This window comes from Pelodiscus sinensis, chromosome 1, assembly GCF_049634645.1.
Source record: "Pelodiscus sinensis isolate JC-2024 chromosome 1, ASM4963464v1, whole genome shotgun sequence".
Classification (NCBI taxonomy): domain Eukaryota; kingdom Metazoa; phylum Chordata; order Testudines; family Trionychidae; genus Pelodiscus; species Pelodiscus sinensis.
The window spans coordinates 115,607,172-115,632,338 of record NC_134711.1 but is presented as its reverse complement, the minus strand read 5'-3'; the positions used below and the strand labels follow the sequence as shown (position 1 = coordinate 115,632,338).

Sequence of the window (25,167 nt, the reverse complement as noted above, 5' to 3'; positions counted from 1 at the left end):
AGGCTGCTGCAGGCAGGGGGCCAGGGCAGCAGTGGCAAGGAGCTAGGGAGAGGAGCCCAACGGAGAGGCTGGTGCCCCATCTCAACCTTCCCTAGTCTAGAAAACTCCCTTGACCCAGACCAGTTAGGTCCTGAGGGAGCCGGACCAGGGAAGTCCAACCTGTATTATTTATTTGTGTTACACATGCTCATGTGTTTGCAATAGAATGGAAAAGAATTCGCATGCATGTCTGTGTGTGAAAATTTGAATGCACATCAACAGCCCCTTTGAAAACATCACCTTTGAGTAATAACCCCTCAGTAAAATTTGAACTCAGTAACAAAGAGTAGTGTTAAACAATTAACATCTTATATGCTCAGCCAACATTTGAAATTAGCCAACCTAAAATGAAAAATGGTTGTTAGCCAAGTAAGGACATGACTAAGCAAAGCATTCAGTGAGGGTGCCTAGGTATATATTGAAATGGAAGCACACATACTTAAAAAAATTGAATAGGGATGGATACAAGCCCATGCTGAAGTGCTTTTGTGAATTGGGACTAAACTATTCTCCATACTTACACCTAAGACAATTTTTACTTTTACAGTGAAAATAATTTAGGCTCACCTCTCCTTGAAACAAACTTATAAGATTGTTATCATTATTATTTACTGAAAGGCATGCAAATATTAGACACAGACTGAGATAAGCTCTAGCCATATTGATTTTTATAAAACTTTAATGTAATTGGCTCTCCATTTTTCCTTACCTAGATCCACAAATCCAATATCCACATATAAACTGGCACACAGCGATCCCAACAGGTAGCCAAACATTGGCCCGATCATTGCTATTGTGTGTAAACATGCTGAAAATATAATGAAGTAGACACCGAAAAATTTAGTCATATAAATAAATATATATATAGGTATAAAGTAGCTCAATTGGGGAGTGTTAGACTGAAGGTCCCTGGTTCAGTCCCATGTCTGTAAGTGCAGCATGGCCCTCCTGAGCTCCTCATTCATCTTTTAATAGCAGCGTTGTGAGCAAGACACAGGAAGCGATTCTTCCGCTCTACTCTGCACTGATTAGGTCTCAGTTGGAGTATGTTGTCCAGTTCTGTGCGCCACATTTCAAGAAAGATATGGAGAAATTGGAGAAGGTCCAGAGAAGAGCAACAAGAATGATTCAAGGTCTAGAGAACATGATCTATGAGGGAAGACTGAAAGAAGTGGGCTTGTTTAGTTTGGAAAGGAGAAGACTGAGAGGGGACATGATAGTTGTTTTCAAGTATTTAAAAGGGTATTACAAGGAGGAGGGAGAAAAATTGTTCTCCTTGGCCTCTGAGGATAGAACAAGAAGCAATGGGCTTAAACTGCAGCAAGGGAGGTTTAGGTTGGACATTAGGAAAAACTGCCTGTCAGGGTGGTTAAACACTGGAATAAATTGCCTAGGGAGGTTGTGGAATGTCCATCACTGGAGCTATCTAAGAGCAGGTTGGATAGACGTCTATCAGGGATGACCTAGATGGTGCTTGGTCCTGCCGCGAGGGCAGGGGACTGGACTTGACCTCTTAAGGTCCCTCCTAGTTCTAATATTCTATGATTCTATAGCCCTACATATTTTCCATCTATTCTTCTTATTCATGGCCTAGAACCAGTGTATTCCAGGAAGTACAAAGACTAGCATCCTAGGGGGAGTGGTGTGTCTCCTTTTTGGTGAAAAAGATCACGCTGGGAATATTAATTTATGATTTATTGATTAATTTAAATTTTTTAGTGGCCATCCAAGACGACAAGAGACAAATTAACTCTACTCACATAAAACTCAAATTTAAGTCTCAGTTCAAGTAGAATAAACTAGGCTTGGTGGGTTAAGACAAAAACATTACATGGAAATTTATATGACTTCACAATTTTCTTTTGAAGGCAGGAATCAACTAAGAAAGAAGGCTACAATTTTCAACAAAATCCAACGGACATACTTAGGCATCTAACACATATAGGTTCCTTTGAAAATCACAGTCAAAATGGAGAGTAGAGTGGTAAGGATAACTAATTCTTTGTTTAGGTGGTAAAACAAAACTAAACTAAAAAAAACCCTAAAAAACCACAAAAGTTAAAAAAAAAACCCTATAAAAATAAATAAATGATAAAAAATAAACCCACTGAAAAAGTCACCAAAATTTCATTTCAGGATTTTAGGTCAAATGAAATGTGATGTTCAACCTGGAAGAAAAATGTTCATTATTGAGGGATTTTTTTTAACTTTATAAAAATTTGTTAATAAAAGTGCAGAAAATTTTGAAATGAAAAGTAATTTGGAATTAAAAAGCTGATATATTTCATGTAGAAAAAAATCACCACAAATTTTTTTTTCTGATTTTTTTTATTGTCTGATTTGTCATTTGCATTTCTAAGGTTTCTTAGGAGCGAGGCTGTTTGTGTTTTGATTGACTAAAACCATTTGGCAAATTCAACACTAATACACAAAATTTTCTGTTGATGTAAATTTGCATTTATCAGACAAAAAAAAGTTTTATCCAAAATATTTTGTCTGGTTTAATGGACAGAATTTTATTTAAAAAATATTGAACTCTTTAGAAGAAGATATAGATGACCTACAGGCAGTCCCCGGGTTACGTACAAGATTGGGACTGTAGGTTTGTTCTTAAGTTGAATCTGTATGGAAGTTGGAACTGGCGTCCAGATTCAGCCGCTGCTGAAACTGACCGCCAGTTCTGACTTACATACAGATTCAACTTAAGAACCCCAAGCTTCCCCAAGTCAGCTGCTGCTGAAACTGATCAGTGGCTGATTCCAGGAAGCCTGGGGCAGAGCAACTCTGCCTGGGGCTTCCTGTAGTCAGCACTGGTCAGTTTCAGCAGCGGCTGACTTGGGGACGCCTGGGGCAAAGCAGCTGGGGTGCTGCTGGGTTGCTCCAGGTGCTACTGGACCAACCCAGCAGCACTCCAGCTGCTCTGCCCCAGGCGTCCTGATTCAGCCACTGCTGAAACTGACCAGCAGCGGCTGAATCAGGACCTGGGGCAGAGCAGCTGGGGTGCTGCTGGGTTGGTCCAGTAGTGCCCAGAGCGGCGCTGCAGGACCAATCGGCAGCGCCCCAGCTGCTCTGCTCCAGGGTTCAAAACAAAAGCCTGGTCTGCTGCGGGGGGGGCACACTAGCTGCGCCTCCCCCCCCCCCCAGCAGACCAGGGACACGGGGAGCAGAGCCGCAGCGGCAGCGGGGTGCCGCGCCTCTGAGGCTTTGCTCTGGCAAAGCCTCAGAGGCGTGGGACTCCCCCCACGGCTGCGGCTTCAGTGGTGGTTCCCCGCGTTTCTGAGGCTTTGCTCTGGCAAATCCGCTACCTCGACCTCCCGGGACGAGACAGCCCCGTTCGTAAGTGCGGATCCGACATAAGTCGGATCCGCGTAAGTCGGGGACTGCCTGTACTTGTAAAGCTACAGCAAATTTGACAGTTTCTTAGCCACCAGTCTTTCCAGTTTTTTAAGATTACCTATATATAAAGGAGCATCTTCTTCTTTAGCAAAATCATCAAGGTAAGAAATTCCTAGGGGTGATATTGGTGATTCCCCAATTCCACGTAACATGTTGCCCAGTAAGACATATATCCACATAGGTGATGATGCTTCCTTTACACAATCTGTAAATAACAGTAATTGCCATCTTTATAGTAGAACAATAAACCAGGAATCTGGCTAGAACTCTTTAACACACCCTCATCTTGCTCAACTTTTTTTTCATACAAAAAACTAAGATTCTGTCTAGGTTTCCAAACTCATTCAATCCAATAATCATCACCCCTCTCTTTAGCAACACTTTTTGCTCGTCTACCAAGATAGTAATGTCAGGATAATGATCTGTATTGTTAGAGAAGACTATCTAGGAAAAATAAACAATAGATTGAAATTGTGAGACGCATACTCTCTGGGCATTTCATTTACATCATCAGCTATTCAGGCTATCAGTTGGCTCACAAGTACCACAGTGGCATTTTTCTCCTCTGGTGCAGCATACACCTGTAGATTCTCTATAGCTATATTCTAAATGGCTAGTGAGGTGTGTGAAGATCACAGAAGTGCCTGTACATTTCCAGGTAACTAACACAGATTAGGCCCTTACATTTTCTTTAAATACTTTTTCTCATATTATTTTTGAGAATTAGTTCCCAAAGAGGCCCTGTAAATTTCACTCAGAACAAGCGAACTTACCAATCCAGAAGTATTTGGACTATTGGGGCCCAGATATAAGAACCCCACAGTGACATTAAATACTTTTTCTCATATTATTTTTGAGAATTGGTTCCCAATGTCACTGTGGGGTACTTGTATCTGGGATGGGAAAAATGGGCCCCAATAGTCCAAATACTTCTGGATTGGTAAATTCGCTTGTTCTGAGTGAAATTTCCGGGGCCTCTGAATCATTGAAATGTCCTTAATACTCTCCATAAAAGCTAAATGGAGGTTAGGATTTTGCTGTTCTTCACATAGAGTTGAATTGCACTTTTCGGTGAAGGTTTATAATAGCACAAAATTGTCTTATTTAGATGTATTTACAGTTACAATTCCTTACCTGAATTTGGATGTTTCAGCAAGGTTCCACTGACACCAGTTATATTTTGATCCATGGAGCAGGGAGAGAGACTGGAAGTTGAGTTGACTGAAAACACTGCATGTGATGCTGCTTCATGCTTATAACTGAACATATACAACACTATATTTAGTGGCAATGTTTCTGGACAGTTGGAGAAATACAGGGGTATATTTATCTCAGTACAGAGAGAATTTTGTGACTGCTGTTTTGGGGAATAGAAAATAAGTGCACCACATTCAAGTTACTTTCCCCCAAAGTATTAACAGTAAAACGGAGGGTCATTTCAGTTAAAAAAAAAAAAAAAAAGTGGGGGGGAGGAGGGTAGTTTAAAACAGTGAGCAAGAAAATATCAAAAGCAACAATATGTTAGGTATAACATTTTAAATGGCTAACTTAAAAGAAACCTAAGAAATGTGGACATTTAACTCACATATGTCTCCACCGAATTCCTCTTTCGAGAAAGGAATGCAAATGCAGCCAAGCAAAATTGCAAATGAAGTGCAAATTTACAAATCTCATGCTTCATTTGCATAATGGCATCCGGGCGCTTGTTCGAAATACCCTATTTTGAAAGAAAAAACGCAGTCTAGACAGGGTTAATTTGAAAAAAAAAACCCACCTTCTTTTGAAATAACCCTTAAACCTCATTTTTTAAGGAGTACAGGATCTTTCGAAAAAGGCTTTTCTTTTCAAAAGAACCACATCTAGACCACGTTTCACTTTCAAAATAGCGTTTTTCAAAAGAACACCATGACACGATTATGCAAATGAATCGTGGGAAATTCAAATCCTGGCTTCATTTGCAATTTTGATATGTCTAATTAACATCCCTCTTTCGAAAGAGGGATGTAGTTTAGACGTACCCTCAGGTCTCTTTGAAAATCCCACTCTTAGGTCTATATGGAGATAAGCTGCAATGTAAATATATAGTCCTTTAGCCTACCATACACTAACTGGCAATATACATACACTAGCAGGCCACGCAGTGTTGTAGATTTACACCCAGTTTGTCATGTGCTAACTCTTCATGTGAACAAACCCTTATTTTCTGTAACTATAGTCTTATATATGCTTTGAATTAAATAATAGAAACGATAAGCTTAGTGTTCTGCAGACCAGCAGAGAAGTTAGAAAAATATTCTGCTGAACATAATTCTTTAGGTTTTTTTTAATTATAAATCCATTGTGACAGAGAGAATAATTTCCTGCTATTTTCTAGACAGACCTTATTGAATTAAGTTAAACCTTTCTGAATTAAATTTAAGAAACTTAGCAGTTCATTGCATTAAGAATGCAAATGTTTATGTAGCACTGTGGAACAGTATGTAACTTCTTTAACAGAGACACAGGACTCATGTAAACCTAGGAGGCGGTATGAGCTTCAACAGGCCAAACAGGATGGAACTTTTAGTTGAGTGAGTTTACTAGGAGATACATGGCAGGAGGGGAATGTAAATTATCCAACCCAGGAATCATCCTTTTGAAACATCCTGTACCTTGAGGGTAGCTGCACCTGTAATGCCCTCTTATGGTCCATCAAGGACACAAACTGTAGATACCCACCTCATTGGTCCTCACTTCTCTTGGGCTGAGACCAACATCCCTCTTCTTCCTGTCCAAGCTGTTAAGGCTGATCTGCCGATTCCTGATTTACACTGATATCCTAAGCAAGCCCAACTGTCTAAAAGGTCAGCAATTGCAATTTGCTTTCAACCCAGAGTCTCTGGCAAGTTTATTGCCAATAATTAATGTAACTCTTTCTAAACAAGCACCTTTATTCTTAAGGTGAAGGAATTAGAGAAATCACAACAAAACAACAAAAGACTCTAAAAGAGATGTCACCCGTCCACTCCAAACTAGAGATCTGGTAAATGTCAGTGCTTCAAAATCTGCAACTGGTTATAATTTCCTAAGTGTTATAATTGGTTACATTGTTACAATTTCATAACTGTTTCAGATTCAGAACCTGAACCTAGACAGGACAGATCAGCTAGTTTTTTTTTTATATAGGGCAGGCCTTTCAGCCCCCATCTTCAGTAATAGGAAATCAAATAATGATGCTCCCTTCAAGACGTAGCTTTAGAATTCTGGGAGAGTTATTTTGTATAACTACAGGTGGGGAGTTTACATTAAGAATAGGCATTTCCCCAGGAAATCCAGGTCGAACTGATTTGTTCCAAAAATCCATTCTTGTCTGGCACATTTTCAGGATAATCATTTGAATTCTCCCCTCACTCACATCTTTCCCCTAGAAAGAGTATGCACAATGCTAAACCACAATATTTTGCACTTTATACAGTGGACTTAAGGAAACAAACTTAATTCAGTAAGATATTTTCTCCCCAACTTATTTCAGGGAATTCCCATATTTGTCTCTCACTATTTTTCCATTGAACCAGCATTCAAATGACTGTGAGCAATTATTGAAGAGTTAGTGCTGCTGCAGAAACTCCACCACATTGAACCATGTAGTTAAAATGCTCTTGGAGTAGAATGCATCTTTTTGGCTTTGTGGAGTAAGGTCTTAATACAGCAAAGTCCTGAAGCACGTATGTATCTTTAGTCATAGGAGTAGCCCCATTGACTTGCATTGGAGAACTCCCATGCTTCAAGTTTCACACATGCTTAAGCGCTTCATTGGAATGGCTTCAGGGTCATGTACATCACTGCAAAAATACCGAGTTACAGATATCGTTCGAACATAATTATTCTGCTCAGCCCTGTATAAGGCCACTTTCTACTAGCCCCCTTCCGCTGAGCAATCTCTCACTCCTTCAGTAGTTCCAATGATTTCCCCTAAACAGCTATCTGTAGTAATGTCATGAAAAGCAGTATGATGCACACTAGGGCTGATGAAAAATTTTCTGTCAAATTGATTTTTGATGAAAACATTTTTTTTTTCAGGAAATATAAATCATCATAGAAAGTATTTACTTTTGGCAGAAAATGTGAAGTTTTCCTCAAAAAAACCTCCAAAACAATCAAACCAATACATTTATAGCTGAAGATGGAAACATTTCAGTTGTTCGCATTTTTCATAAGAAGTTAAAATTTTGGCTTGGGTAGGAAAGGAGAGGGAATTCCCACCAGTTCTAATATGTGCTACCATATCTGTAGAGTTGCCTGATATATATTTATTTTTATATCCATTTATATTGGCCCTAAATAATAACAACAGTCTTAGGCCCTTTGACAATCCCAAACTTTAAAAACACAGAAAAAAACAACAAATGGTCTGGTAGTACTTTATAGAAAGTGCTACCAGACCATTTGTTGTTTTTTTCTGTAACAGACTAACTTGGCTACCCCCTGAAGTGCTTTAAAAACACAGTGGTGTTCATTTGACAAATGAAGAAACTGGTATAGAAGCCCAGTGTTCTGGTACCTAAGTTAGCGTTACTGAATACTTACTATCCCATGAAGAAATGAGGCATTGCTGTTAAAATGCTTCCAGCTGACATAATAAAACATCCCAAAGCAATTATTTTTGGTCTATGAGATTTGGCTCCAAAATAACTTACAAAAGCCACCACCAACAAATTACCTAAAAAAGCAAAGAAAACATTACTAGTAGATGCTGTTCATTGTATTTGCCCTGAATAATTCACTGTATGTTATTGAATACCAATTACCTATCTCAAAACTTCCATCAATTAAGCCAGCTACAGAGGAGGGAATATCAAATCTTCTTTCTATCTGAGTGATGGAACTTTTCATAATTGTTCCAGATAATGTTTTGCACAAGTAACTGAATGACAAAGCAGCAAGAAACATCTGAGGAAAGATCAAGACAGAAGGTGGTAAGTAAGGGACGACAAACTATAATATCGAGATCAAGAGAGTTTAATCTATTTAGAACGATCTGCACCAATTAAACCTTAATTTCATTAATCTTACTCATCAAACTCCAATAGGGAATATGGGATTTTTCTAGTACAATGTAAGGCCTTGATTCAGACAGAAGTGCTACTTGGGGTTTCAGTAATGTTTTCTTACCATTCCAGTCACATTGTTGAAGTGGGAAATAGGTAGAGATTGTGAACTACAGAAATTACATACATGGGACATCCCAAACTAACTTCATACTTAAGGGTGGCATTGCTAACTTCAGTATTCAGAAAGCTTGGCCTCCTTTCTTTTGCTGATCCAAAGCTCCCCAGAATAGAATTTGTGCTTCTGAGCCTAAATGCTAAGGACTACAGAATATGCAGATGGCAATAAGCTCATCAGGGTACTGCTTACCCTACCGAAGCCTACTATCAGTTTTCCAGCTAGCACTAACCCTGAGATCAATTGGGTGCAGAAGCAACCTCACATCCTCTAAGTGTTACTAGAATACAAATAATTAACAAAAATAGAAGCTCTGGTCAGGGGTCATTGCTGAAATTATAATTATTGCAAATGGTAATTGAGTCTCAGCATCAATTAGTTGTAACTTTTTCTAAGTCAATTTGTCCATCCCCAGGTTAGAAGTAGTGTCACAGCATTACAACACAGGACTTAGCCACAAGCTTCACAATATCCCTCTTTTTGGAGGTCTTGTACAGATTCTTGGGCCATCTCATCCCTATTTGGATATAGTTTGAAGTATTTGGATTATATTTCTGTTGTACCTCTTTGCAAAGGAAATGTTCACATTTGACTTTTTATGGGCTTAAAACAAGAACATTTGAGTACACATTTTACTTTGGTGCACAAACTCCTAAGTATCGGCTCGGTTGCAAATAAAACCATGCTTAAGATGACAAGACAGCCTAGGAGTGCTTAAATATTATCCAAGTATTTCAACATTACAGCTTTTTACTGAATCCCAAACAAATAAACCTGGTGCCCTTCGGGTAAAAGTTAAAATAGCTTGTTTAACCTGATGGTAGATAAGTGAACAAATTAAAATGGGATTTGAACTTTATAATGCTATTTACTGTAACTGATGATAAGTAAAGCCAATCCTAAGAGAATGTTTTTTAAAAAGAGTTGAATGCTATGTTTTGCCAAACTGGTTTTGCCTAAAAACAACTTCCTCTTTATATATACTGCTAACTTCTGTAACTTCCACTCCACTTCATCTGATGAAGTGTGCTTTACCCATGAAAGCTTGACTTAATAGTTTTTGTCTAGAAATTTTACTGAAAAAAATCGAATGAAAGAATTTTCATATTTACCATGCCCCAAATTTTTCTTTTATTGGCACTAGTTCAGTAGTTTTTCATCTAGTACAAATTAAAGCCAAGAAGTGCAAACAAGCACAGAAGCATGAACAAAAAATAGTTAGCTGAACTGTTTTAAACCTCATCACACAAGCAAGAAGTTAGCTGAACTGTTCTTAACCTTTCCTCCCCCCACCCACAACTGACTTCAAAGTCTGACAGAAAGATAAGGGGATTCTCATTGTAACTGAAAATTTGTGCCCAACTGTAACATTAGAGGTGTTGTGTTTATTAAATTCTAATTGCTATAATACTCTGTGCTATGCTCTCCACTGGAATAAGTGGGACAAATTCACTGATTTCTGTGGAGCTGTGCCTAGTTATGCCAGTAGTGATGTTGATCTCAGTATTTGAGAGTTTTCAGACCAGGTCAATTACTACAGGAAATATACAGGGGTGAAAAAATTGGTTCAGCTCAAATAAGAAATATTCTAACCTTTGCCCAAAATGCACCATTATACTGCAAGAAATTCTGACCTTATGGTACTTCCAGCTCTATCAGAAGCAGTAAATACTATGTCTCTAACAAGAAAGCAAAATTCTCATTAGTTTTCTAGTCCTATTTGGCCAGGACATTTAATAATTTAAGTGTAACAGCATGGTCTAGCAGACAGCACATCAGACTAGGCCTCAGCAGGCCTGGGTTCTATTTCTGGTTATGCCATTCTTCTGAGTGACCTTGGGCAAGTCACTTCACCTTCCCGTGCCTCACTTTTTCCACTGTAAATTGAGAATAAGGATAATTACTTCCTTTGTAAAATGCGTTGAGTGTGTGGTGGTGGTGGTGGTGTTTTATTTTTTTTTTTTTAAGTTTTGCCTATCAGGACAGGGACTCAATAAACCCAGTTCAATACCTGACTCTGCCATTTCTCTACTGGATGACCAAGAGCATATTACATCTCTCCCTGTGTTTCAATTTCCACCTCCGTAAAATGGGAATAAAGATGCTAACCTCCATCATGGAGCACACCGAGATTTACTGATGATAAATTCTACAAAAGACCTAAATATGATTTCTTTATTTATTATTGTCTTGTATATATTTTAAAATAAACTTCTAGTATTCTTTGTTAATTGGATGACAAAATTAGAGGGGACAAGAACCATGCCTGCTTATGTACTTTGAAGAACACCACACATATCACCAATGGTTAACAAATAATAATTGAAAGTAATCTACTGAACCTTCAGTCCAGTGCAACAGGAAGTTCTCTTTTTGACTGGTACTTGTTTGATTGCTCCATGTTCCAAAGGCTGGGTAGATTCCATTTCCAGATTTGAGTTAACATTTGAATCAGTTTCCACTGTCATGGTGTCTTATCTTGAATTGATTATCTGTTTTGTATAAGAAAACATGAGAAAATTAAAATACATTCAGGGCTTCTTCCACAGAAATATTGAATTGGAAATCTGTAATTAACGTTCATGTAAAAAGTTACATTACCATGGCTAATATTTTCACAAGTGGTCACTAATTGTTTCCAAATAGAGATAGCTCGCACCTAATTTTTAGATGTACTGAAAATCTGCATTTGCCACTAAAGCTGATACTCTGAAGATGATATCCCTGTAGATTGATTCTTCAGGTCCTCAGTAACACTAAAATTCTGGCACGCAGTGAGCAATCAACATTAGTGACTGCTTACAAAAATGTGACTGCACATTTAAAGAACTAAATGAAGGATGCGAGCTGGGAGACTGAATGAATATCACAAAATAAAGAACATAGCAAGTTAGGTTTTATTTACGTCCTGGGCCTCAAAAATGATCACTGTGAAAGTGGAGGAGGAGATGTAAATAGGAAAACAAAGAGATGGGGAGGATAAAAACAACAAAGGAATAAGTGAGAGCTTTGTAAATAAGAACCAGAGCAGTGCTCTCACAAGAGAAAAGCAACTTGATTATATATAACAAAAAGTACTGGGAGCACTGACAATTAAATCCATATAGGGAAAAGAAAACTTAGAATAAGAGTGTTTTAAGGAGGCCTTTTGAAACTCATGGCAAAAGTGAAAGCCATCAGACTAGAAGCAGTTTTTAAGTGTCTGGCTACCTGTTACTTTAGCCAGAAAAGGACTAATCATGGCAAACACTCAACAATTGGCATGTTTTCGGAAACATTGTATCTGATAAAAGAGAAAGTGACTATGGATTTCACGTAAGGTCAAAGACAGATAGGTTCTTGGAATTCTGAGATATCTGTCCACAATGCAGCACAAGACTTGGTATATTCTTTGCTGGAATGTAAATAACCAAGATTGCAAAAGTCCAGGAACAACATGCAGTGGGCCTGATCCGGTCTTCCTTGTATACCAAAAATAGCCAACTCCAGAGTTCACATTAATTTGGGAAGGGGACTTACTCCATCTATTTCATGTCATAGAATAATAAGGAACCACATTAAAAAAATCAGTTGCTTACTAAAGGAAATATTCCTTCATAGAAGGTATAACAATGCTTCCCAGGACAACCAGGACAGAATCATATTGTTACCACCTCCCTCTAGAGTAATGACACCTGGACATTAGCTCCCTAACACAGCCAGCTTGTCACTCATCGTATGCTCTCCTCTGGGCTACACCAGTGCAGTCGTTGTCTTGCATGTTAACAGCAGATTAACCCCAGCCCTCCAAGGCCCTTCAAAGTGTCCTCCTGTGGTAGACAGCTCCTGATCACTGGATACCCACAGAAATCTCAAACCCTCTGTTCCCAAAGGAACAGTTTAGCAGGTTTGCTTTAGACCCCTCCCCACTGCTCCTGTAATGCTCACAGCACTTGACTTCAGTGATTAAAACAAAGGGAAATTTATTTTGAAGAAATAGAGATTCAAATAAAAACCAGCAAAAAAGATGGAAACAAATGGTGACATATAAATCACCACCCTTACATATATTCTCAAGCCCAAACCTAATTAACAAGTTATCTTCCTTTCTAAAGAACTTTCTCTCACCAAAATTCTCTCCAGCATTTTCAACCAAACCTGTCAGATCCCCTTTTCACTAAGCAAACTCATTGTCAACTTACTTTCTAGGCAAAGGGTATCAGGGTGCTTCTTGTACCTTCGTAGATACCAAAACAGACTTTTGAAATTTTCCTCAAGGTAGTCCCCTATGTTTACTACAGACTTTTGAAATTTTCCTCAAGGTAGTCCCCTATGTTTACTACCTCCTCTCAGTCTTCTCCTTACATCTTCTCCAGCTCTTGACTTAAGAATGCCAATAGACTTCTATTGTATGATGTATAATACACGCATATTGCCACTTCCTGCTCTTGGAGAGAAGTGTCTTCCAAGGTCTTTCTTGAGAGGATTAAATTAATGGAGATTGCCTGTCTCCTAGAACTGGAAGGGACCTTGAAAGGTTATTAAATTGAGTCCAGTCCCCTGCCCTCACAGCAGGACCAAGTACCATCCCTGACAAATTTTTTCCCCAGATGGCCTCCACAAGGATTGAACTCACAACCCTGGGTTTATGAGGCCAATGCTCAAACCACTGAGCTATCCCTCCCCCCAGATGTCTCAAGATAGTCTACTTTTGAGTGAGCTGTTTTTAACGACAGACTTAGAGAATCATTTCTAGTGTGGATACATAAGTCCTCACTTATTCTTCCTAAATGCATCTCATAATGGTTATGCTGACTTGTCTGACACAGGTTTTCATTAGAGACCTTATGTGACATTCTTTTGGTGGATCCTAGGGATCCCTCTGTCCCTATATAGTCCTCTGCCAACTGGCACCCAGAGCTTCTTGGGTCATTAGTGGTTCAGAATTGTCGCTGGGACTAAAACGCAGGAGTAGAAATTTCTATCCCCAGTGTACAGTCTGAGTAACTAGAATTTGAGCTGGGAAATTCTGTTGTGACTGGGAGGAAAGAATCTATCTTCCAAGCCTCTTGGCTTTAGCAATCACTACAGCAACTGTGCACATGCGTGCACACCCACACACCTCATTTACAGAGGAATGGCCAGCAGATCTAAGAGGTCAAGGACCTGCTTGGCAATTCATATGATCTTCCCCTCGCCCAGCTATCTCCAAAGCCCCATTCTGTGCTGATGTGCAGGAAATCCTTAAAAACAGCATTCTGCAGACATGTTCTTACTCCTTCCACTACCTGTTCATAGAATCATGTGGATCACTGAACACACTGCAGCTTTGGAGGAGAGGGCAAGATTTCCCCCCGTCCCGATAGAATTGCTTATTGTTGATTCAAGATGACTTAGGTGGATTAGGTTGCATTTGTTTTTATTGAGATACAGTGCACACATTCCATTTTGTGTTCTCTGTAGTATTGTATGTTTCAGAGCCAGGTGAATAACAACAACTCTTATGAGACTATTGTATCCCAGAAAAATTAGTGAGAGTCATATGTAGTTGCAAATCATAAACCTTATTTAAGGAAAGAAAACATGTGCTAGCATATACTACTCCAAATACGATATAGAACAAGAACCTGACCTGTAATTGGGTCCACTAAAGAACTCCTGTGTACAGTCACCGAATTCCATGAACTAGTGAATCCATTAAGACAAACAAGTTCAGAAGAGCTTTTTTTTTTAATAGAGAAAGGAGTCTGAAGTATTAGAACTAACTGTTCCAAGACAAATCGCAAAAATAAACAAATAAATAAAACATACAGTGCCAAAATCAATTTGCCTCACCTTTCCTGGTACCCTTGAGAGTTGAGGATGAAAGCAAAAAAAAAAAGTGTAGTGGTAAACAATTCCAACAGTGCAGCTGGAACAGATTTGTAAAAGTTGGCTAAACCTTCCCTCCTTTGGGGGAAATCCAATAGCATTTGCAAGTATCTCTGCCCTGTGTCATAGCCCAAAGGACTCTGTATAAAGTTTTCAAAAATGACTATTGGTTTGATAAGTCTTCCATTCATGCCAATGAAAAAACTCCCACTCCTTTGAAAGGTTTAGCATCAAGCATGAAGGCTTTTCTACACTTAAAATTTTGCTGTGGTGCAGGTGCACCACTGCAGCTGCTGTAGCAGCTTCAGTGAATCCACTACCTAGTCCAATGGGAGGAAGAGGAAAGGCTGCTGGGAAGATTTTTAGGAGCAATGGAGATATCTGGCTTATTGTAGCTGAACATGTCAGTGATGGTATCCTCAAGAGCCCATGATGCTCTGAAGAATTTTGAGAAAAACCACAGTAAGGAAGCCAGGGTAGCTACTTTTGGCCAAGAATAGATAACACCTCTGCTGCTGGTGCTACAGAAGGTGCTCCAGTGATGTTCTCACTGTTTTTCACAGATCTGTGTCTATAGATTCAGTACCCATTGCATCTGTGTGGGGACCTGACAGACAGCAGGTGTCATTTGTGACCATAAAGTAAGAAAATGTAAAGAGCTTATTCTTGTGTTCAACAAGTGCATCTAGAGGAGGAGTTCTCAGTGTACAGTGTAAGATCCTGGGTCTAACCCATAGGGGCTATTCACTACAGTTCAAGTTGAGAGCTTTCACCTCATCACATTAGATACTCAGCACCTGGCAAGTCATATCCACAGGATGAAATTCACCATGGAACAGAGGGCCAGCCCAAAGCTTCTGAATCACATAAGCCATACTTTGAGGACCTAGACATAAGTGGGAAACCATATGTGACCTCTCTGCATGGGATTTGAATTACATGTAATACTACAAAACCATTCAGAAATTCTGAGGGGTAGCTGTGTTCATCTGTCACAGTAAAACATGAGCAGTCCTGTGGCACCTTAGAGACTAACATTTACTAGGTGGCGAGCTTCCGACTTGAAGATGCCATAGGACTGCTCATTGTTTATTCAGAAATTCAGTTTGACTTCCCATTTCTGTTTACATTAAATCAGAATGGATAAGAAAAGCATCAAACATTTTATCCTGATAACATGTAATTAGTTTACGAAGATCAAGATACTACAGTAGTTACAAATTAACAGGAAGAAAAAATACCAAAATGTCAAAAGAAAACTTACAGTTCCAAACAACAAAACCTTATATACTCTGTTTTGGCTAACTTTTCTATTTGAATCTTTTTTAAAAGGCAGTACCAGCATGCAACAAACTACCATATGAAATGCAATGAGCCAGGGACTGTCGAGAACTTAAAGAAACTATATCAAGTTACCCCTGCTGAGGAGCTAAACTAATATTCTTATCAATTTCTGAATACATTATAACAAATGAAAAAAAATCCTTTTTAAAGTCACAACTTCCAAAAATATGCAGAAATAAGCAATAAAAATATTATTGCAAGTATTATACAGCAGGTACTTGCTTTACTCATGAAATATCTAGTGATAGCTGTATCTTCTATATATCAATACTTATATAAAGGACTTTTTAATTCCAGTAGTATACTCTCTCCCAAATTTTATTTATTTATATATATATATATAAACTAGAAAAGTATCTTCATATCAAGTATGCCTACATACAGTGGTCATCTCTAAATTGTAATTTTTTTACTGTGTGAAGGTGATTGGCCTTCATAGGTGCAATGTAGCATTAGATATACCACCAATGCCATGGTAATACTAATTAGCTTCAACCAGTATATGCCAATAGTTGAATGGCTAACATTGTATTTACTCAAAGGGTATTTTGCACAGATTCACCTTACATGGCTAATCTGAAATTCAAATGAAAGTATAAGTAATATTTAAAAAGTGCCTACCTAGATTATGTATCCAACACAGCAGCAGCTATCCCATCACTCAAACTGTTGAAAAGAACTGGATCCTCTCCTTAAAACGGTTCTGATCTTTATCAGACTACTCATTAACTTTCCAGCATGATCATTTTACTAGGCAAATAGAAACTACAGTTTAGATACATTGCTTTAATCCTCCGTCTCTGACCAGTTCCATCCTCTTTCTCTATGCCCCAAATACCTGCATACTACAAGATTAAAATATCATATGGGTAGAATAGTTTCAGAATGGCATGCTGCATTTGTAACTGTTTTGTGAAGCTCCCATTTTCCTGAGACAGAGGAGTTCTGCTCTTGGCTTTACATAATAGATGACCCAATCTTAATACTATAAAAAGGAAAAAGCAAAGGCGGCAAACATTTGAATTTATTTTCAAAGACTAAGATTCTGAATGTTACTTCTTTCTGGCGCACTCTGATATCATAGAATGTGTTTTTTTGGTTATTTTATTTAACTGACTTTCTAGATCTAGATAGATTTATTTTCCTGATTCATGTTGATATCAGGTCCTCGGGGTCCTATTATCTCCAGTCAAGGAATATAAGAGGGTAAAATTTACATTGCTAGGTACAAGGACAAAAAACCAATACTCACGTGAAGAGTATTAGAGGGAAAGCTGTGCAAAAACAGAGAGAAGTTCTGTAGCACATTAAAAACTAACAAGATGTATTTGGGTATAAGCTTCCATGGGTAAAACATCACTTTGTCAGATGCATCTGATGAAGTGGGGTTTTGCCCATGTAAGCTTTTGCCCAAATAAATCTGAGTTGTATTTCCCTAGTTTATTGATAAAAAGGCCATGCAAGACTGTATCAAATGCTTTACTAAAGTTTAGGTGTACCACATCCACCAGTTCTCCCTTATCCACAAGGCTTGATATCCTATCAAAGAAAGCTATCAGATTGTTTTGACATGATTTGTTTTTTACAAATCCATGCTGGCTGTCCCCTGTCACCTTGTTTTCTTCCAGATGTTTGCAGATGAATTCCTTAATTATCTGCTCCATTATCTTTCCTGGCATGGAAATCAAACTGACTGGTCTGTAGTTTCCTGGGTTATTCTTATTTCCCTTATAGAAGAGCACTCTATTTGCCCTTTTCCAGTTTCTGGAATCTCTCCCAACTTCCATGATTTTTCAAAGATGATAGCTAAGGCTCAGATATCTTCTCTATCAGCTCATTGAGTATTCTAGGATGCATTTCTTCAGGCCCTGGTGACTTGCAGACATCTAACTTTCTTAAGTAATTTTTAACGTTCTTTTTTTATTTTAACTTCTAAACCTGCCCCATTTCCACTAGCATTCACTATGTGAGGCATCACCATCAATCTTCTTGACAAACTGAAACAAAGAAGTCATCAAGCACCTCTGCCATTTCCAAGTTTCCTGTTATTGTTTTTCCCTCTTCATTGAGCAATGGGCCTACCCTGTCCTTGGTCTTCCTCTTGCTTCTCATATATTTGCAGAAAGTCTTCTTGTTACCTTTTATGTCTCTAGCAAGACTGAGTTCATTTTGTGCCTTTGCCTTTCTAATCTTGACCCTGCATACTTGCGTTGTTTGCTTGTATTCATCCTTTGTAATTTGATTAGTTTCCACTTTTTATACAACTCCTTTTTGATATTTAGATCATGTAAGATCTCCTGGTTAAGCCAAGGTGGTCTCTTACCATACTTCCTATTTTTCCTGTGCAGTGGTATAGTTTGCTTTTGGGCCCTTAATAAGGTCCATATGAAAAACTGCCAACTCTCTTCAGTTGTTTTTCCTCTTATAAGGCTACGTCTTGACTGCATCATTTTTGCGGAAGAGGAAATGCAAATGAAACACTCATTAGCATTTCTTGTGGTCTCATTTGCATAGTCTCATCCGATCCTTTTTGCGGAAGAGGTTTTTGCAGAAAAAAACGCAGTGTAGATGGGGCCATTTTTCGCAAAAAAAACAAAAACAAAAAACACCCTTTTGCGCAAGATCCTGTAAAACATAGCCTTAGTGTTGCTTCCCATAGAATCTTACCTTCCAGCTCTCTGAGTTTATTAAAATTTGCCTTCCTGAAATCCATTGTCTATTTTGCTGTTCTCCCTTCTACTGTTCCTTAGAATCATGAACACTTTCATCCAAGCTGCCTTCCACTTTCAATTTTTTAACCAGTTCCTCCCTCTTTATTAAAATCAAATCTAGACCAGCTTCCCCACCAGTAGCTCTCAACCTTCTGAAATAAAAAATGGTCTCCACTGCAGTCCAAGAATGTATAGGATAATCTGTGCCCTGCTGTGTTAGTTTCCCAATATATGTCTGGATAGTTGAAGTCCCCCATCACCAGCAAATCCTGTGCTTTGGATGATTTTGTTGAAAAAAAGAATCATCCACCTCTTCTGCCTGGCTATGTCTAGACTGCATCCCTTTTCCGTAAAAAGGATGCAAATTAGACACATCACAATTGCAAATGAAGCGAGGATTTAAATCCCCCCCGCTTCATTTGCATAAACACAGCTGCCGCTTTTTTCCAGCTCGGAGCTTTGCCAGAAAAAAGCGCCAGTCTAGACTTGGATCTTTTGGAAAATAAAGACTTTTCCGAAAGATCCCTTATTCCTCTTAAAATAAGCGCGTGCTGTGGGGAGGGGACACGAGGGGAGAGGGAAAGGAGATGGAGTTCAGTCAGTGGGGGGAGGTGGAAGAGGGGAGTGGACTGGGGCTGGTGTGTGGGGGGGATTGAGTTTTGCTGTGGGGGGAGAGAGGGTGCAGGGTGGATTAGGTGGGGAAGAGAAGTGGGGGGAGGGCACTGGGTTCGGTCAGGTTTTTCCTGGGGGGGGGGGAAGAGAAGGTGGAAACTGGGTTCGGTGAGTGAGTGGCCTGGGGGAGGGTCGGAATGTGTATGGATGGGGATGTGTGTGGAGGGGAGACAGGACATAGGCTGGGTTTGGCCAGAGGGCGTGGTGGGAGTCAAAGAGCCACAAGGTGAAAGGGGAGCTTTCCTCCTCAGTGCTTATCCTTCAGCAGCAGGCCAAAGAAGGGGGGAGTGGCCAAAAATTTTTTGCTTGGGGCAGCAAAAAACCTAGAGCGGGTCCTGCCTACACACATGCAAAGGGTCCTCATTCATGAGTTTGGTGGAGATACAGTTTCATTGTCTTTTCCAAGGGGTGGTCCTTCTCCACATGTTGATGCTGATGTTCACATCTGGGCATGAGGGATCAACCTTCCAGTTTCTGCATGTTTTCTATAAAGCAGCTGGCTCTCTTAAGCAGTCTAGAAGATTTGATACCTCTTTACATCTGGTAGAGGAAAGAGTTTCTCCTGGTGTGAACAGAAAGGCAATCTAGAGGAACCAATTGGAATATTTTTCTCTGTGTTAGATTTTTGTTTCTCTGAGTCTAGGTCTCAATCTATGTAGCTTTTTCCGATTGCTTTTCTGGAAAAGGCTTTTCCGCCATTTGGCCCTGTCTAGAGGAAAAGCCTCTTCTTTTGGAGGAGCCCTTATTCCTTGCAGAACAACGTATACAGGGCTCCTCAAAAGAGCGTATTTGCTCTTCCGCAAAAAAAAGCGAAAGAGCAAATGCTTTCCCTGGATGTGACGGAGTTTTTCCCCAGATACCTCTGGTATCCTGGAAAAACCCACCAGTCTAGATGTACTCTGAGAAGGAGAAAGAGTAAGGGATGTTAAATGGTTAACTGGTAAGCATACTGTTAAGCATGAAGCTGACTGGTGTGTTTACTGGTTAACCAGCCCTTGCTGGCAAACACCGGTGGTGGCCAACTGCACTGGCCATAGCAACACTAACCCAGGAGGCACCGGGTAGTGGGACCTCATGGCTGAACCAGGACTAGTAGCGGGATCTCACAGCCATGGTGGGACCTCACATATTTGGCCGTGGCAGTGCTGGGCAACAGGCTCCAAGTTAAAATTATTAACTGGTTAAGAGCTATTGTTTAAACAGTTAAGGTTTTAACATCTCTACAAAGATGATTGGTTTCCTCATATTAAATAAATGTTTTCAAAGCAATTGGTCTCAGAAGTGCCCAGGCCTCTGTACATTAACAGTCTATCGTTTGTTCTGAAATGGAAAGGAAAACAATGAATTCCTTTCTTCTAATTTATACATGGCTAGGGGAACTCATGACATTTCTTATTGTAACACTAAGTTACTTACATTTTATTCTCTTATCTAAGTCCAGAGTGTCTCTCTAAGCATCCAGGCTTGGAGTGGCCTATCTAAGGTAGAAGTCTTGAGAATGACCCATTACACTGGTCTACAATTTTTTAGAAGCCGTCTGCTTCAGAGATAAAATGTGCTATTTATTATGTATTTTGATGTGCTGAATTCAAATATGACAATTAAAACAACTGATTGGCTACTGTTTCCAACATATTTAAGATTTTACATTTTACGTCTATGTATATTGTGCAGATAGTAGAGTTTTAATCATAAATTGTAAACCTAGGTCTTTTCATGTGTTTATGGTTGCTTTACATGATAATATTTCACCTGTCCTGTTTATGTAACACTTTAAAAATCAGCAAAAGGGTTATATAAATAAAATTTATTATGAAACAAAAGGCAAAAAACTATTATGTACATAGTTTAGTCCTATTCAGTGTCTACTTGGCGCTTCTTGGCTTGTCTCTTGTATTCATTAAATGGAGCATCTCTTGTCACTGTCCAGCAATAGTCTGCAAGCATTGATGGGCTCCATTTGCCCTGATAGCATTTCTCCATTGTTGCAATGTCCCGGTGAAATCGCTCGCCGTGTTCGTCACTCACTGCTCCGCAGTTCGGTGGAAAAAAATCTAGATGGGAGTGCAAAAAATGTATCTTTAGTGACATGTTGCAACGAAGGCTTTTGTATGCCTTGAGGAGGTTTTCCCACCAACAACCTGTAGTTGTCTGCCTTGTTGTTTCCAAGAAAATTTATTGCCACTAACTGGGAACCTTTCCATGCCGTCTTTTCCTTGCCACGCAGTGCATGGTCAAATGCATCATCTTAAAGAAGTTCACGAATCTGAGGACCAACAAAGACACCTTCCTTTATCTTAGCTTCACTTAACCTTGGAAATTTTCCACAGAGGTACTTGAAAGCTGCTTGTGTTTTGTCCATGGCCTTGACCAAGTTCTTCATCAGACCCAGCTTGATGTGTAAGGGTGGTAACAAAATCTTCCTTGATTCAACAAGCTGAACACTTTTCCTCCCAGGCTCCAATGACTGTCAGAGTGGCCAATCTATCTTGATGTAGTGGGAATCTCTTGCACGACTATCCCATTCGCAGAGAAAACAGCAGTACTTTGTGTATCCAGTCTGCAGATCAAGCAAGAGAGCAACAACCTTAAAATCGCCACAAAGCTGCCACTGATGTTGGTCATAGTTTATGCACCTCAAAAGTTGTTTCATGTTGTCATAAGTTTCCTTCATATGGACTGCATGACCAACTGGAATTGATGGCAAAACATTGTGATTATGCAGCAAAACATCCATGACTTCTAGGAATAACATGATGCAATTCATATCATGTATGACGCAATACCAGCTTCAGATTGCATCATTCATTGTTTTGCCTGAAAAGCAAGTACTGTTCAAACCCAGTCATAGATTTATTCATAGATCCAGTCAAAGATGGTTTAAATTGAGATCCCTTCCCTTTATAACTCACTTATCCGCCATTCGCAAGTCAAGGGTCGTATATACTGACCCAAAAGCATATCTTGAAAACTAGAGCCAATCAACCATTTTAAGCATAATTTTCGTTCTCAGTGGCCCAGAATTAGTAAAGTTTGACTACATTTATTTCAGAAGCATTTTGGCTGTAGAGCAGTGTTATTAATAAAAAAGGGAAAGGAAAAGTGCTATGTTATAATCAAATATTATGTGTTTCCCACCCTTGAAAGAAAATATGACTTGGTCTTTCACCTCACCCCAATCCTCCTACAAAATTAGACTTTACATAGGTGAAGGGAAGTGATTGGCATCTGATAAGATCACCATCATCTTAAAACTGCGATTGTAGCAATGGCTGATTATACCAGCAGCATGAGCTAAAGCCACACAAAGTCACCTTTAAAGCATGTTTAAAAGTTTCAGAGGGATAGCCGTGTTAGTCTGTAACTTTAGAAACAATAACAAGGTGCTACAGGACTACTCGTTACCTTTATAGCAGTAGCTTTTTGCAAAATCCTCCAACCAGAAGGTGGCAGCAGACTCCTACCAGTAGAAGTAGCTACCCATAGTTGTTGGTAACCAGTAGCTTAGCAATAGTCCTCTGCAGTCAGGCAATAAGAAAACACTGAACTAAGCAGATCTGTTTTGAAGCCATTTTTATTCTCCGGCCACTAATCCTTAAACAAAGTATCCATTGAGCCCAGAAAGTTAACTCATACAGGGAAGTCAAATTTTCTCCATCTATATTGGCTGGTTGATGCTCTTAATGTTAGAAACTGAGTGTCAGAAATAGACTCAGAAAATGGATAACATAGAAGCAAGAAAATGTTAAACAATGAAGAGCATTCTCCACAATATGATTCTATGTTCATTTCAGTAACCTATATCATGCTGCAGTTATTTGGGTGCATTACCTAACACTGCATTCCAGTGACTGCCTCGTTAGGCATTTAGAATCATAGAATATTAGGTCTGGAAGGGACCTCAAGAGGTCATCGAGTCCAGTGTTTGACCACCCTGACAGTTAGGAACTTTTTCCTAATGTCCAACCTAAACCTCCCTTGCTGCAGTTTAAGCCCATTGCTTCTTGTTCTATCCTCAGAGGCCAAGATGTACAAGTTTTCTCCCTCCTCCTTATGACACCCTTTTAGATACCTGAAAACTGCTATCATGTCCCCCCTCAATCTTCTCTTTTCTAAACTAAACAAACCCAATTCCCTCAGCCTTTCCTCATAGGTCATGTTCTCCAGACCTTTAATCATTCTTGTTGCTCTTCTCTGGACCCTCTCCAATTTCTCCACATCTTTCTTGAAATGCGGTGCCCAGAACTGGACACAATACTCCAACTGAGGCCTAACCAGCACAGAGTAGAGCTGAAGAATGACTTCTCGTGACTTACTCTCCACACACCTGTTAATACATCCCAGAATCATGTTTGCTTTCTTTGCAACAGCATCACACTGCTGACTCATATTTAACTTGTGGTCCACTATAACCCCTAGATTCCTTTCTGCCATACTCCTTCCCAGACCGTCGCTTCCCATTCTGTATGTGTGAAACTGATTGTTTCTTCTTAAGTGGAGAACTTTGCATTTGTCTTTATTAAACTTCATCCTATTTATCTCAGATCATTTCTCCAATTTGTCCAGGTCATTTTGAATTATGACCCTATCCTCCAGATTACTCGCAATCCCTCCCAGCTTGGTATCACCTGCAAACTTAATAAGCGTACTTTCTATACCAATATCTAAATCGTTGATGAAGATATTGAACAGAGCCAGTCCCAAAACAGACCCCTGTGAAACCCCACTTGTTATGCCTTTCCAGCAGGATTGTGAACCATTAATAACTACTCTCTGAGTACGGTTATCCAGCCAGTTATGCGCCCACCTTATAGTAGCCCCATCTAAGTTGTATTTACCTAGTTTGTTAATAAGAATATCATGCGAGACTGTATCAAACACCTTACTAAAGTCTAGGTATACCACATCCACCACTTCTCCCTTATCCACAAGACTCGTTATCCTATTAAAGAAAGCTATCAGATTTGTTTGACATGATTTGTTGTTTACAAATCCATGCTGGCTGTTCCCTATCACCTTGCCACCTTCCAAGTGTTTACAGATGATTTCCTTAATTACTTGCTCCATTATCTTCCCTGGCACAGAAGTTAAACTGTAGTTTCCTGGGTTGTTCTTATTTCCCTTTTTATAGATGGGCACTATATTTGCCCTTTTCCAGTCTTCTGGAATCTTTCCTGTCTCCCATGATTTTCCAAAGATGATAGCTAGAGGCTCAGATACCTCCTCTATCAGAAACAAAGAAAACAGGGTGGACCACTATAGTCAACACTCAAATGACATTAAAAAAAGCTAACTATGGGACACTTACAGCCCACTCTAGTAGCCTCATTTAGCATGAGCACTATAATAGACAGAATTTCCCCTTCTTTTTCTGCTTTAAATTTGGGGGTTCTGTCCCTTTTGCTCCGCTCACTGACAAAGTAGGTTGTGCCCATGTAAGCTCATGATACTCTATATTTGTTAGTCTCTAAAGTACTACATAACTACTCATTTTTAGGGTTTTATTTAAAGTTCAAGACATGTCATCATAGCATAGTAGATTCAGAGTGTGAATTCCTAGCCCCATTGAAGTGAATAGTAAAACTCCAATTGACTTCAAAATGTCTTGGGTAATATCTAGAGATTATTATGTAGTCTGACCTCATGCATAAAACAGTTCCTATAATTTCACTAATGATTCCTTTATCAAACCTATAATTTCAACTAGAACTACAAGTCTCCATTTCATCTAATGAAGTGGGTTTGCGTATGAAAGCCCATGATTCTATATATTTTGGTTAGTCTCTAAGGTACCACAGGACCACTTGTCGTTTTTAAAAATATCTTGAATGAAGACATGTAGTCTTGATTTAAAGACATCAGGAGATGATGAATCTACCACATCCCTAAGTAAGTTATTCCAATGCTAATTATCCATGCTATAAAAATAATTATTTTTTTAAATTGTGTG

General features: G+C 39.2%; 1 protein-coding gene across 1 annotated transcript in view; it reads right to left on the bottom strand.

Annotated features, from left to right (window-relative positions):
- Window positions 1–16,610, bottom strand: part of LOC102458991 (solute carrier organic anion transporter family member 1B3) — a 35,185-nt gene extending 18,575 nt beyond the window's left edge. Inside the window, exons 1-7 of the mRNA XM_006121284.4 lie at window positions 16,456–16,610; window positions 10,983–11,132; window positions 8,223–8,364; window positions 8,002–8,134; window positions 4,570–4,694; window positions 3,494–3,640; window positions 749–847 (exon numbers count right to left, since the gene is read on the bottom strand). Of these exons, the coding sequence (XP_006121346.2) occupies window positions 749–847; window positions 3,494–3,640; window positions 4,570–4,694; window positions 8,002–8,134; window positions 8,223–8,364; window positions 10,983–11,108 (772 nt within the window). The 5' untranslated portion in view covers window positions 11,109–11,132; window positions 16,456–16,610. The remainder of the gene's footprint in view (window positions 1–748; window positions 848–3,493; window positions 3,641–4,569; window positions 4,695–8,001; window positions 8,135–8,222; window positions 8,365–10,982; window positions 11,133–16,455) is intronic.
- Between the last annotated feature and the right edge of the window lie 8,557 nt (window positions 16,611–25,167).